General features: G+C 51.8%; 1 protein-coding gene across 1 annotated transcript; it reads left to right on the top strand.

Moving 5' to 3' along the window:
- The first annotated feature begins 1,626 nt into the window (after window positions 1–1,626).
- LOC124705903 (protein IQ-domain 26-like) lies at window positions 1,627–3,482 on the top strand. The gene is made up of 3 exons (XM_047237589.1): window positions 1,627–2,082; window positions 2,192–2,398; window positions 2,512–3,482. Exons 1-3 carry the CDS (start codon window positions 1,627–1,629, stop codon window positions 3,241–3,243), a joined length of 1,395 nt encoding a protein of 464 aa, XP_047093545.1. The 3' UTR covers window positions 3,244–3,482.
- Window positions 3,483–15,719: the final 12,237 nt, after the last annotated feature.

Genomic DNA, 15,719 nt, shown 5'->3' with positions numbered 1-15,719 from the left:
CATTGGGTTTTATCACCCCCACTTGACGATGTCGCTGCTCCAAGTCACGAATCACCAAACCAAAACCTCATCGCCAATGGGACTCAAACAACCATTACCAGTTCTCTAATCTTGGCTAACATGTCATTCTCCGCGGCTGACTTCACCATGAAACTTAAGACATGTACCATAATGGCATCAGATTGAAGAGCTTTGCGTTGCTCCCTCTGAAACCAAACAGTCAGAAAAAACATGGTTGCGCGTGATCGTACCGTCTGGTCCGGTAATCTCTGGCATGTCATCCATTGGACTTCACCAGTGGAGCCTTCCGGAACTCAACACTCCGGCCAGATCAATGAGGACATACAACAAGAACTTCTTCGTCATGGTGTGAGAGGAATCCTAGGACCATCTCTATTATTCAAGCCGAGCCAACAACCCCCACGCCACCAACTAGCTCCCAACGAGGCAAGTTGACACACCGGTCATGGCCACTACCACATCCATGGCCACGGCCAAATCCCGACAATGCCACGAGGCCGGGGTAGTGGACCACCACCGCCAAGACCAACAACGATGACATCACCACGGTGCCAGTCCATTGTCGCAGCTCGGCAACCTTAACCACGGTACCAGACCTGCAACCCCTTCGAGGCCCAAGACCCCGGGCGGATCTGGATCCGACCGCCGCAGCCATTGGGGAACCACCACCAGACGGAGGAGCTCCAGCTCCATCTTCAATGCGCCGGGAATCTCGCTAGAAGGCCGTAGCACCGGGCCACCCAGCGAGATTCGATGTCATCACTGGCGCCACAAGGAGAGAGAGGTCGCCGCCCACGGAAAAAATCCCCGCCGCCGCAAACACCGCGCGGACTTTTCCCGGCAGTGTCACCCGATGACGATGAGAAGAGGGTGGGTGGGGAGGACTGCAGTAGGCGATGACGAGGATTAAGGAGGAAGGTCGCGAAAAAATTACATGTATCTTACTTCAGTGCATACTTAGTTCTGAAATATCTAACAATAGTAAATGGAGGATGTATTTAGGCGTATTTTAGTGTGTATCTGTATCTACGTCAAATTAGGTCACTTATTTCCGAACATAGGTTGTACTCGCTCGATGTCAGATTTATCTAACCTTTGATATATCTTGATGACATCTTTTTAAGAACGATGAAGTAGTTATTTTCGTGTTGCCAAAAATGTATTCCGTGAAAAATAAGTGACATGTACTCCTTCGTTTTGATTGTTCTCCAACTGGTTTGCCTTTACATATTTGCATCTCCTTTTCTTCTTCTCCTTTCTTGTTCGAGTCTTTTTGGGCGTACGCTGTCCCTTTTTGAACCTTGGGTCACCCAAAATCTCATGCATGGCGAATCCCGCTTCCTTGGACGACGCTAATCAATTTCTTTAATGAAGGAGAGAGAGTGAGTGATATGCTCCTTTTTATTCCCGCTAATGGCTGCCCTCGCCTCATCCCGTAGATAGCTCCTTTTTATTTCCACCCCGACGCCATCCACGCGCCCGTTTCCCTCTCCTATTCAAACCTCGCCTTCTTTTACTACCACCTCGCTCACGATTCCCACTGCTCTTTCTTGGGTAAGACAGCTGACCACCTCCTCTCGCCAGCCGGAGTCGTCACCTCCGGCGATGGGCAAGGCGGCACGCTGGTTCCGCGGCTTCCTGGGCGGTGGCGGTGGCGGTAAGAAGGAGCAGAACAAGGACCAGAAGCCCATAGTCCCAGCTAGCAATGCCAAGCGCTGGAGCTTCGGTAAGTCGTCGCGGGACTCGGCCGAGGCCGCCGCCGCAGCAGCTGCGGTAGCTACGTCGGCCTCCGGTGGCAATGCCGCGATCGCGAGGGCGGCGGAGGCGGCCTGGTTCAGGTCGGTGTACGACGAGACTGACCGGGAGCAGAGCAAGCACGCCATCGCCGTGGCCGCGGCCACCGCGGCGGCGGCCGACGCGGCCGTGGCTGCGGCCCAGGCCGCCGTCGCCGTCGTGCGTCTCACGAACAAGGGTCGGCCCGCTGCTGTCCACGCCGGCGACCACCCTCGTGGCCCCGGCGCCGCGGCTGTCCGGATCCAGACGGCATTCAGAGGTTTCTTGGTAAGCAACTTTTATATCTACTCCAAATCTAACAGTGTTCTTGCTCTGTTCCGTTTGCCGTAATAGAATCTCGCGTCGTAATCCAAGGAGAGTCAAATCTGTTTTGCAGGCAAAGAAGGCGTTGCGAGCGCTCAAGGCACTGGTGAAGCTACAAGCGCTGGTGCGCGGGTACCTCGTGCGCAAACAGGCGGCTGCCACGCTGCAGAGCATGCAGGCGCTCGTCCGCGCGCAGGCCAGCATGCGCGCCCACCGCGCCGGCGCCAGCGCCGCTCTCCCGCAGCTCCACCACTCCTCTTTCCGGCCGCGCCGATCCCTGGTACGCCATCAATCTAACAGTACTATGATTTGTTCACTTCCGTTTTGTAGTCGTACATCTGTAAATAATGGTGGCGATTCTAAAAGAAATCATGTGCGATGGTGGATGTGCAGCAGGAGCGATATGCGGACGACACGCGGAGCGAGCACGGGGTGGCGGCGTACAGCCGGAGGCTGTCGGCGAGCATCGAGTCGTCGTCGTACGGGTACGACCGGAGCCCCAAGATCGTGGAGATGGACACCGGCCGGCCCAAGTCGCGGTCGTCGTCGCGCCGGGCGAGCTCCCCGCTGCTCGACCCCTGCGAGGAGTGGTGCGCCGCCAACAACCCCATGACCTCGCCGCTGCTGCCGTACCACATACCAGGCGGCGCGCCGCCTCGCATCGTCGTCTCGGCCCCGCGCCACCTCCCGGAGTACGACTGGTGCGCGATGGAGAAGGCGCGGCCGGCCACGGCGCAGAGCACGCCACGGTACATGTTGAACGCGCCGGCCACCCCGACCAAGAGCATGTGCGGCGCTGGCGGCTACTCGTCTTCCTCGCTGCTCAGCTGCCCCAGCTACATGTCCAGCACGCAGTCGTTCGAGGCCAAGGTGCGGTCGCACAGCGCGCCGAAGCAGCGGCCGGAGCCCCCCGCCGCCGCGACCACGAACCGGAAGCGGGTGCCGCTGAGCGAGGTGGTGGTGACGGAGTCCCGGGCCAGCCTGAGCGGCGTGGGCATGCAGCGGTCGTGCAACCGGGTGCAGGAAGCTTTCAACTTCAAGACAGCCGTCGTCGGCCGCCTCGACCGCTTGTCGACGGGGGCCACCGAGAACGACCGGCAGGCGTTCGTGCAGAGGAGATGGTGATCTATGCTCTGTTCTAGACTTCTAGTCGCTGGGAGACGACGAGAGCTTTGCGTAATTAGCAATAAGGATGCGTTTTGATGCGTTCTTTGAAGCTCTCGTCCTTGATTTTGGTTTGCTATTGTTTCGATTTGAGATCCGTCGTGTGATTTGTGTCTGTGGGTGGCAAAAAGGTGTACCAGGAAAATTTCATCCGTGGTGCACTTGGATGTAAATTCTTGTTCTACCCATGTGTTCTTCCATCGCGACTCTTCCCGTTATCTGCTCCAAATCTGCATTTGGTTGCTTCCTTACTCCAACCTTCAGATCATTCAGTGATATTACAAAAACTTGCAAACCTTCAGCAAACCGTCAGACTCTGAGCACATGCTGATCATCATCAAGAGCATGATGGATCCTTGAAGGAATAGGGTAATGGTTCACGGAATTTAGAGCCGTTTTGTCGACGAGAATATGGCCAGCGAGTGATTACCGCGCATTGGATTATGATACAAAAACGGTTCGTACGTATCAATTTATCTCCAACATTTTTTCCTGTCAAGTCACGAAATTTTGGTGCAACAAAATCTATCAATGGTAAAAAATAATTTTGAATGTAATATTTTTCTCTTGGTATGTAACATACATCGATTTGTAAGATTTCTCTACCGTGTATCCAATATTTTTCCCTAAATTATCCAGCAATACAAAAAAAAACGTATCTACAATCTATTTGTCTCATATACACATAAATTGTTGTATCACTTTATCCATACTTGCACAACAAATACAAGTAACACATGTAACATATCATGACACCGTATGTAACACCGAAAAAATCCCCCACAAATTGGTCGTCACTACGGACAATGGAGGTACCAGCATGGACAAATCGAGCTCGCCGTCCACCAATCTACCATGTCGGAGACCATTTGGAGTCGGATCCAGTGTCAGTAGAACAATACCGGAAGCCCCACCAACTTTTCCCCATGCAAAGGTCTACGGATTAGAGCTCCTTGACTGGAGGCTCGGGAAAATTCCACCGGCCAGTGATGCACGGTGCGACAGCGCTGACCTAGCCGCAGTGGTGGCGCTTGTCCACTCCCCTGCTCTCTTTTTTTCTAGCGCGCTAGCCTGGGCCGACCTTGCCGAGGACCAACGGCGGTAGCAGCGACACACGGGATTCAGCGCATGGATTAGAGGAAAATCGGCTCGGGCAGAAAAAGGGGAAGGGAGGGATATCGCCGGAGCAGAAGGGAGAGGGATCTCACCGGAGCGGGGGAGGGGGAGAAGCGGCATGCCGGCAGCAAGCTCAGGTGCGCGGGCCAACACATGAGGAAGAAAGGTAATCTTCGAAAGGAAGAGGTAGACCGACTGTAGCTACACTAGGCTGACTCAAAGAGTATTCCTGAGAATATTTACCATCGATTGCTCCCCTAATAACATAGAGATGAATTAAGTGTTAAATATTATATATTTATATCTAGCTGTGCATAGTGCATTAGAACTCCTATGTATAACTCTATATAAAATCATTAAACACCAAAGAAACCTCTTTAAGAGCACATCCAATCCTCCCGAGCCATGTCCCCTATAAACAATTTTTGCGCCCGTTTAAAGTTTTCTTTATCCGGTGCCCCGGGCTAACCCAACCCATAGGGAGACAACCGGGGGAGGGGGCTAACACCGCACCCAACAAAAATATGGCACAAAATGGGGGTTGTAACTGGGAACATACTCCTCCCTCCCCCACATACAAACAAATGTCGAATCTCTTATGGGAGTTTCGAGTGGAGATGCCCTAACATGTACAATATATAACCATACCACATGATTCCTGTTTAGGTACCACAAAATCCTATACGTTTTTACGTGGTATCAGAGCCGCTTCTTCCCTAGATCACATCTAAGAAAACTTCATGAGCTTCCCCACCCCTTCATTTTCCATGCCTTCCACAGGAGCTCTCAACAACGTGTTTCCTAAAAACTTACCAGAGAGTACTACTTGATCTATTAGTCCTAGATCTTGCCGGAGATACGAGGCACTGAACTTATGGGTTTTCTTCGATGGCACTCTTGCGGAACCGGCAAAGTTAATCGCGTCCAAAGGCATGGACATAATGGAAGAAAGAATTCCCAGTCCTGATTATGGGATATGGACCGCCCAAAATCAATCGGTTCTAGCTTCTCTTCTCCGGAATATGACGAGAGAAGTTCCTCGCAACTACTTAATTAGGTTGAGTAGTTCCATTGGCATGTGGAAGGCCGTGACAGAGTGTTATCACCAGAATTTGACCGAGTCAGAGGTGGGCCGCGATCAAGATGGGCTTGAAGAATATATATAGAGGGGAAATACGTGAATCGGCCTTTTATACCAAATTGGGCTTAATTGCCCGTGTATCTGTAACATATTAGATCGCATCTTAGTTTAGAAGTTAGAATCTTACTCGTGCACGGTTTGGTGCACGCCCACATTAGAAAGTCCCCTGGACTATAAATATGTACCTAGGGTTTATGGAATAAACAACAACCAACGTTCAACCACAAACAAATCTCGGCGCATCGCCAACTCCTTCGTCTCGAGGGTTTCTACCGGTAAGCATCATGCTGCCTAGATCGCATCTTGCGATCTAGGCAGCACAAGCCTGCCCACGTTGTTCATGCGTTGCTCGTACTGAAGCCTTTTTGATGGCGAGCAACGTAGTTATCTTAGACGTGTTAGGGTTAGCATTGTTCTTCATATTACATGCTTTCGTAGTGCAACCCTTGCATGTCTAGCCGCCCTTACACCTATCTTAGGTGTAGGGGAGGCACCCCGCTTGATCATAGTTTAGTAGATCTGATCCGTTACGGTTGCTCCTCGTTCATCAAGGATTAGTTTAATATCCGCAATAGTTAGGCCTTACAAGGGGTCGGAGGATCCAGCGGCGTGTAGGGTGGCGTTTGCTAGTCCTAGAACGGATGTTCCGGGGATCAACCTCGTGTTGGTTTTTAGGCCCTGTCTAGGATCGGCTTACGGTCACCGTGCGCGAGCGCGAGGCCCAATCCCGAGTAGGATGATCCGATTATGCGGTGAAAACCCTAAATCGTTGTAGATCTCATTAGCTTTACCTTGATCAAGCGGGACCACCATATATTCGGACACCCCGTCTGAATCATGGGTGGATCGGCTCTTTGAGCCGATTCACGGGATAACCCGAGAGCCGATCGAGGCTCGTATTTAACGTTTACGTGTGTGCCCCGCAGAAACTAAGCGAGGCATCATCCACACCTTCCCGACCAGGTATAGGTCAGTGTGGCACGCCCTTGTGATAAACATCGGCGCGTGCGACCAGGAGGCTTTGCGGGCCGTCGCTCCGAGGGACCGGGGCCAGCCGCAGCCCTAGTTGTTCCCGGCTCTACCGTGTTGACCGCTCTGCGCCGCCGGGGGTTTCGACGTCAACACATTCTGGCACGCCCGGTGGGACAGTCGACGACATCCACGACATCGCCATCTACATCCGAGATGGCGGAAGACACTCCGGTCACGTACGCGGATCCGCTCGATGAGCTCAAGAAGAAGCATGACGAGATCAAGGCAACCCTCGAAGCCGAACTCATCGGCTCCTTCCACCGAACCCGCTCCCATGGCGTCAGGTGGAAGGGTTTCACACCTGAAGGCGCGCTCGATGGGGTGGACCTGTCCGCCCCGTCAGAAGAACGCACCAGGTCGCTGCGGCAGGAGATCAACTACATGGTGGCTCATTCGTTGCACCGCCACTCTGAGAGCCTGGTGAACACCTTGGAGCGTGTCGCTCTGCGCGTCGTACAGGAAATCGTGAGTCACCGGTACTCCCCGTCGGGACCGGCTCTGGGGACTTTCAAAGGAGAGATGCCGCTCCAGCCCCGCCCGTTCGCATGGGTAGCACCGGAACCGCCGAACTCATCGGCATACGTCGTCTACAAGGTTGGTGGTGATCCTAGTGACTACCAATTCCTACCCGAGCCACCTAAGGAGATCCCGCACGGATACACGTGCGCATACGTACCGGACCGCAACGCTCGGGCACTCTCGAACCAGGCTGCAATATCAGCGGCCTCTGGAACGGCAGGAGGAACGTCAGGAGCCGATCTCGAGAAGCAATCGTGGCCGGCTAAGTACGCCACCCCGACGAACCTCCAAAGCCCAGCTCCTGCAGCTTGGCTTAGAACCGGAAAAGCAAGCATGGCTGGTTAAGTATGCCACCCCGGCGAATCTTCGGGTTCAACACCTTCGGCCATCACAGCGGATCAGATTTGTACAATTCGAAAGATCGGCTCGGTATGATGCCGAAAAGGAAGGCGTTCGGCTACACCAAGCCGTACCCCAACAGCTACGAACTGATCCCGCTGCCACCCAAATATCGGCTCCCGGACTTCACAAAGTTTAGTGGATCGGATGGGTCCAGCTCCATCGAGCATGTGAGCCGATATTTGGCACAGCTCGGGCACGATCTCAGCTTCAGATGAGTTGCGCGTGAGGTTCTTCTCACAGTCCCTCACAGGATCGGCTTTCGGGTGGTACACATCGCTACCACCGAACTCCATCCAAACTTGGAAGCAGTTGGAAGAGCAGTTCCATGAGCAAGTATCACTCAGAGGCTTCCGATGTTGGTTTTGCCGATCTAGCGCAAGTACGACAGAAGCGCGGGAGACAGGTGGCGAATACGTCCAGCGCTTCAGGGCCATTAGGAACCGATGCTTTTCGGCTCGTATAAGTGAAAAAGAAGCAGTCGAGTTGGCGGTGGTGGGTCTCTCATCATCAATCAAGGACTTGGCCTCCCAAGCAGACTACCCTTCGTTAGCGCACATGGTGCAAAAGCTGATAGCATATCAACAGCGCCACCCAGATGTTTACCAGGACAAATTCAAGCGGGTGGTGACTGTGGTTGAGGCAGACGAAGATGAAGGTGCCATGGGAGATCAGGAGGTAGCAGTGGCTGAATGGACTCGAGCGACAGTGCCCCGTGACCTGCAAATGGGTGAAGCCACAAGGCCCTCCAAAAGGGTTCGACTTCGACGTGACTAAGACGGAGCAGATTTTCGACCTCTTACTCGCGGAGAAGCATATAAAGGTACCCGAAGGCCACAAGTTCCCCACGGTGCAAGAGTTGAACGGAAGGCCATACTGCAAATGGCATAACACGTTCTCCCACACAACCAACGACTGCAGGGTGTGGCGGCAGCAGATCCAAATGGCGATAGAAAACGGACGGTTGATTTTCAACCAATACGCCATGAAGGTCGACACACACCCCTTCCCCGCCGTAAACATGGTGGAGTATGCTTGCCATGCAGGGCGCCAGCCGGGTTTCCTGTGCAATATCAACATGGTAGATCTTGGACACCACGCTGGCAAGGATGGAGATGAGGGCAGCTGCTCTCATAGCAAAGAAACAGAGGAAGCCGCTCCATGCGATCGGCTCCACCAAGATGGCAAGCGCTACGTAACAGAGGGAGAAGTGAAGAACATAAGATATCAGCGACCTCTCTCTGATCACCTCCTCAACAAGTATGTGAGTCAGTACGACCAACGCCGATGGTCCGGCGATGATGATGAAAGAGATCGTCTGGCTACAGAAGCCAGGAGACATCGTCGGCACAATCGCGATGAGGAGGAGCACGAGCATTGTGCCAAGGGAAAGGCAAGGGAGCAAGACGACGAGAACAGGCATTGGGATTGTCCCTTCTTCAGGCACTGCTGGGATTCAGGAATGAGCCGATTGCCAACAATCGGCAATTGCCCGTAATGCAACCGGAAGAAGAAGGAGGCAGCCAACGTGTCCGTGTTCGAGCGCTTAGGACCTCTCCCGCCACAGAGCAAACGAGCTGAGTCCCCTCAGTTGGAAGATCTCGAAGATTCAGAAGACGAGGGAGAAGAAGAAGACAGGCATCACCGGCCAAGCTGGTGCCCTGATGGACTCAGCCGTTCCCAGAAACGCAGGGTTCAACGATTGCGCGGCCTGGAAGAAGCCGAGAGGTTATACTTGCATACATTGAGGAAGGCAAGGCCTGATCCGGCTGCGAAGGTTCAGCGAACCCTGGATGAAGAGGGTCGTCCACGGAAAATGGAGTGGCGCCCCAAGCAAAGGAAAGCCGATGATGAAACATCGGCTGGCACAAACATGGTGCTCGTTCTTCCGACAAAGCTTAGTGATCCACGATTTCACGATGCACTCAAGGTGGGCGACAGCAAGCGCACCAACATGATGAAGTCAGAGATTGGGTTGGTTTTATCTACCGGCCTGAACGGGTAGCAAGAACACGTCAAGAAGCAAACATGGCGAGGCTGATCCTTGTGATCGGCCCCAGAAATTTTATGAAGGTACATTACAAAACCTTTCATCAAACAAGCAACATGGAGGCCGATTCCAGCAATCGGCCAAAATTATCCTCACCATCCATTCTGCCTGGGTTCAACATGTTATCCAACAGAGCCGATACCATCAATTCTCTTGACAGAATCGGCTCGGGGGGGCACCCAGGTGGATAAAACACGGGGATATGCAATGGAAGCGTCTCATCCTTTGGTGATGGGTATTGGAGTGTGGGGGCCGATGCACCAGTCGGCCGTAAATAATAATAAAAATTCTGAAAATTCGAAAATTTTCGAGCACAGCCGATGCGACGGACATCGACTTAAGGATATGAAAGCTGATGCCCGGCCATCGACTCAAGAGGGATAATCGTTACGATCAGAGGGTCGATGGAGCACGAAGAGGGTTTTAATGAAAGAACTCCTTAATGGAGTAGCTTAAGAGCTCGGATCCTCTCTTCAAGGACAAGACCAAGAGCAGCCTGGACGTGCAGATCAGGTCAAGGATGGATTGCATCAGATCCACCAAAGGAAGGGAGCCGATCTGACCGGCAAGAACTGAAGAAGCTCGGGGGGCAGCTCACCTTGAAGGCTCTCTGCTTTGAGAAGCCGATTTATGTTCAAATCGGCTGGCTCGCATAAGAAACTCCCTCGGACATGATCAAGACCAGGTCCATACAGCTAATTTGCGTATCCTCGTCTCTCGTTTTGCCTTGGTCGAGACTCGGGGGCAACAGGCCTGGTAGATGCTCTATTGAGGAACCGATTGAAGTACCATCGGCTGATCGTCGTTGCAACCTTCTTCACAAATAATAAGCGCTGGCTGAGAGGGATCGCTGAAACCGGTGGAAGAAATTTAAGGGCTCTCTTGGAAATCCCACGGTATCTACCGGAAAGGGAATCATCAGTTGAAGAATGGAAGGGTAAATGTCGAAGGGCCGGTGCGTTGCTATCGGCTCGTTACGCATTGGCAAAGGGGACAATCGGCTAAATTATCCTAAAGGAAATCGGCAAAATCAAATTGGGGAAAGTTCTTCATTGATTGATTTCTTACATAAGGAGCTGATTTCTCCCAAAAGGAAACACTAGGGGATACATGGCCCCACCTACTGCTACTGGTCCTATGCTAGATGTCCTATCTACGGGCCGTCGCTGCCCTCGCCATCGCCGTCGTCACCGCCGTCGGCGCTACTCCCGGCAGGCTCGTCGTCGCTCCAATGGCCGCCGACCGGGCCTTCGTTGTCCTCGTCTTCTTCGTCAGCGTCGTCATCATCACTGTCGAAGTCGCTGAGGTTTCCCGGCCAAGGGCAGAACCGCTTGGCCGGGGGCTCGTCGGAGGAGGTGTCGTCCTCCTCCTCCTCCTCTTCTTCCTCCTCCTCCTCCTCGGGAGAGGAGAAGTCGCAGGAGAAGCGATCGTCGTCGCTCTCCTCCTCCGCTGTCCCATCGGCGAGGAAGCGGAGGTCGCTTTCCCGTCGGTCAAGGACTTGTCGTCCTCCGACCAAAGGGAGAAGTCATGGCTAGACTCCTCCCCGGCCGCAATGGCGCGACGGGTGTTCGCTGCGTGGACCTCCGCCAGGTTCGGCTCCGGCGTCGGCTCGCGAGACGAAGAGGACTGGGCGGAAAGATCCGATGAAGCAGGGGAGGAAGAGGACATGGTGGCGTAGGAGGGTTTTTGGAGTGCTAATGCGGAAGGGGTGAAGAGGAGAACTGTTCGATGCGGTTAAATAAAAGGAGATGGGGATTTAATTTTCGAGCGGTTTTCGAGGACATGGTACCAAAACTCGTCAAATCGTGCGGAGAAGTTGGGAAGGCAAGTCGTCATGATGAAGCATGCTGCGACGGTTCTCGCTCTGCCATGACATGACCCCTCGGAGGAAAAACGAGTGGTTTTGAAATTATCATTACCAAAACCAGGGGGCATGTGTTATCACCAGAATTTGACCGAGTCAGAGGTGGGCCGCGATCAAGATGGGCTTGAAGAATATATATAGAGGAGAAATACGTGAATCGGCCTTTTATACCAAATTGGGCTTAATTGCCCGTGTATCTGTAACATATTAGATCGCATCTTAGTTTAGAAGTTAGAATCTTACTCGTGCACGGTTTGGTGCACGCCCACATTAGAAAGTCCCCTGGACTATAAATATGTACCTAGGGTTTATGGAATAAACAACAACCAACGTTCAACCACAAACAAATCTCGGCGCATCGCCAACTCCTTCGTCTCGAGGGTTTCTACCGGTAAGCATCATGCTGCCTAGATCGCATCTTGCGATCTAGGCAGCACAAGCCTCGCCCACGTTGTTCATGCGTTGCTCGTATCGAAGCCTTTTTGATGGCAAGCAACGTAGTTATCTTAGACGTGTTAGGGTTAGCATTGTTCTTCATATTACATGCTTTCGTAGTGCAACCCTTGCATGTCTAGCCGCCCTTACACCTATCTTAGGTGTAGGGCGGCACCCCGCTTGATCATAGTTTAGTAGATCTGATCCGTTACGGTTGCTCCTTGTTCATCAAGGATTAGTTTAATATCCGCAATAGTTAGGCCTTACAAGGGGTCGGAGGATCCAGGCGGCGTGTAGGGTGGCGTTTGCTAGTCCTAGAACGGATGTTCCGGGGATCAACCTCGTGTTGGTTTTTAGGCCTCGTCTAGGATCGGCTTACGGTCACCGTGCGCGAGCGCGAGGCCCAATCCTGAGTAGGATGATCCGATTATGCGGTGAAAACCCTAAATCGTCGTAGATCTCATTAGCTTTACCTTGATCAAGCAGGACCACCATATATTCGGACACCCCGTCCGAATCATGGGTGGATCGGCTCTTTGAGCCGATTCACGGGATAACCCGAGAGCCGATCGAGGCTCGTATTTAACGTTTACGTGTGTGCCCTGCAGGAAACTAAGCGAGGCATCATCCACACCTTCCTGACCAGGTATAGGTCAGGTGGCACGCCCTTGTGATAAACATCGGCGCGTGCGACCAGGAGGCTTTGCGGGCCGTCGCTCTGAGGGACTGGGGCAAGCCGCAGCCCTAGTTGTTCCCGGCTCTACCGTGTTGACCGTCTCTGCCCGCCAGGGGGTTTCTGACGTCAACACAGAGACATTTGCATCGCACTCAAAGTCCCGTGTGGTACAGCTGCTTACCCAGCTCAACCAAACAAGGTGGGAGAACTTCCTGTCTGGTGTTGTTTAGTTTGATCGCGTCAAATCCCTGTCAGATGAGAAGGCGGTTGCCGGTGAAAGGATCATATGGGAACCTAGGGGTTGTGAATACGTGCTAATCAAAATTTTATTTATTTTTCAATATAGGCTTGACACAATAGGTAACTAGATATTCAACTATGTGAATAATAAGGTACAAGCAACAACACAAGATACAACAGTAAAGTGCGGTAAGAGGATAGAGGTAACCGGGATAGGAGCACACTAATACATGGGGGTTGATTTATGTAGTTCCATCCTTTTAAGGGGAAGTGCATCTATATTGAAGGGGTACGGTGGCACGAAGGCCAACAAAACGCAACAAAGGCATCACCCTATTCTCAAGTGGGCAAACCGCAAAGGTTAGCTCACTCTCCACTAAGAAGCAACAGGGAACATTTACACACAGCTTGCGGCACACATCCACAACCAAATTGGAGGCTCCCAAATGACGGCCCTAAATCTTTACACAAAGAACTAGCTTCGGGGTGACCTCTTCCGTCTAGGGCTCGAAGGAACCCAAGAGTAACAAGATTCACAAAGGATTTGCGATGTGGTAACAATCGGTTTAGTAGGATTGTAGATGTAGGGTCTCTCCTTCACTCCTCCAATAATAAAGGTGTTTAGGTGGAGGAAGAAGGACATCTAGATGATTTATGAGGTGTAGTAATGGTGGAGACAAGTAGGTAGGTCGCCAAGGTTCAAGGAGGAAGAAGACTCCCTTTTATAGGTATGAGATTTCTAGCCGTTGGAGAGAAGGAGCAGGACTTTTCCAGCTAGCCGGAACACTCGCCCGGCCAGGACTCACGTTGGAAAACTCCGACCAGACAGGTCTGGGCTGGCCGGACCACTCCAGCACAGCAACAGCAGTACTTCCAAAAATAGCTCCTCAAGCCCAATGACATGAAATCACCTTAGGATTTTGTAAGTATGGCCATGGGTGGTTTATAGGGTGTGACACCGATCAGAAACCATCACTCCAACCTCTTGTTATCCCCACTTGAGAGTACGGGAAACCTTGCTATACAAACCAAACCAAAAAACGTCAGGCTTCCCTTCACTTTGCTTCACGAAACCAAGAATACTCCACTCCATTTTCTTGATTTAGAATCAACTAGCTATGCTCAAGGAAACGGCTAGTATCCAAGTGTTGTCAACAAACATCAAAATCAACTTAGGGGACAAAATGCTCTTTCATCCTCCCCCTGTTTGGTGTTTGATGACAACACATGAGTTTGTACCAACATACAGAATGTATAAGATAGAAACAAGTACTTACAAAATATAGAACGGATCCCCTAGATGTGTGCACTACTTAAGAGAATTGATCTTGAATATAAAATGCACACTTGCATCAAAGCTCCCCCTAGATTTGGTAAACAAAAATTAGTGCAATAAACTTAATAACAACATGCATAACCATTATACTAGACTGATACAACAATCATTATGGAGAGTATACAACACAAATAATCATGGTTTATGAGTATCACAAAGAAATACATATAAATATATATAGAAAAGACTAGGAAAAGATAGAGGATAGCTCACCATAGTCTTGACCACATAGATAAATAGTTTACCATAGTGTTGACCACATAGATAGATAGCTCACCATAGTCTTGACCATGTGGTAGCTAAATAATTCACAAATTCTCAAACTTGACATAAGACACAAATAGTTCAACTCCAAATGATAAAATGAGAGGCAAATGGAAGAGGAAAAGAAGTGCAACCCCAATGAAAGAGTAAATCCCAGGTAACAACCTACTATACATCTCTCCCCCTTTGGCACCGAGACACCAAAAAGGAATAGAGAAGAGCTACACGACCATGAAGATCACTTGGTGACGTGGGCATTACCCTTCGGGTAACCGACATTGCCCTATCCCGTATCGACTAGTTGGAGGCCCATGAAGGCACTTGGAGGCAAGACGGGCCACTTGGATGGCGCACCAGAAGATTCCTTGGCGGGCAAGATAACGAGGCGGCCGAACAAGGAAAGATTAGATCTAAAGCTACTGTAAACCTAGTCGTACTCGGTTAGACCGCTTGAGACCTGGCCTCCTATATAAAGGCCAGGAGAGGGGCTGCCGAGGGACAATCAATCTTAGCAATCTAAACCACCAGAAGTCTAGAGCTAGGTCAACAATAGCACTTAGCCTCTCGATGGGATCTTAGCCGAACTATTCGGCACCCCATTGTAACCCAATATCTTCATAATCAAGAACAGACAGGCAGGACGTAAGGGTTTTACCTCATCGAGGGCCCCGAACCTGGGTAAATCGCTCTCCCCGCTTGTCACGTGAACCGATGTCTCGTGTCGGCTTGCAGGATTCCGTCAACCCTAAGCCCCAATCGGAGGGCATTGCCGAGGAGTACCCTCGACAATTGGCGCCGTCTGTGGGAACCCTGTCGGCACAAGATCGGACATCGGCAGAGCCCGTCATGTCATCGACAACCTCGTCAACACCATCATCACCAAAATTGGGAAGCCCGATTCGCTTCCGCTTCTATGAATTCACCCCGCACAGCGATTCGTCTCGCTCGACCTTCTCCGATCTGCAAGGCAACATGGAGATGACCTTCGGGAGCGTCCACTACAACGTCAACTCAGAAGGAATCCTTCGGCTGCTGGAGTCGCCCATCTCCAGATCAACGAGTCCAAGCGCGTCATCATCACTCTACCTTTCGGCTGGTCTGACAGGCTCGACAAGTTCGCCCGCGCCCTCGACTCCCCGTTCAGCGTCGTCCATGTCGGTTGGATCCGAAAATCCCGCATCTTCGGAATTAACCTCGTACTACTGCTTGAACTGCGACACCAGGCACGGGCTGGGATCGAGCGACACACCGTTCATTTGCAATGCCCAGTATTCATCGGGAGAGGACAGTGTCGACAGCATCATCCAAGGTGTCATCCGAGGAGCGGCGCATCACCAAGTTTATGTTGCTAATAGGGGAGACGGA

This window comes from Lolium rigidum, chromosome 4 (genome assembly GCF_022539505.1).
Source record: "Lolium rigidum isolate FL_2022 chromosome 4, APGP_CSIRO_Lrig_0.1, whole genome shotgun sequence".
Lineage (NCBI taxonomy): Eukaryota > Viridiplantae > Streptophyta > Magnoliopsida > Poales > Poaceae > Lolium > Lolium rigidum.
The sequence above is the reverse complement of the archived record's forward strand: the minus strand, read 5'-3'. Positions and strand labels throughout refer to the sequence as shown.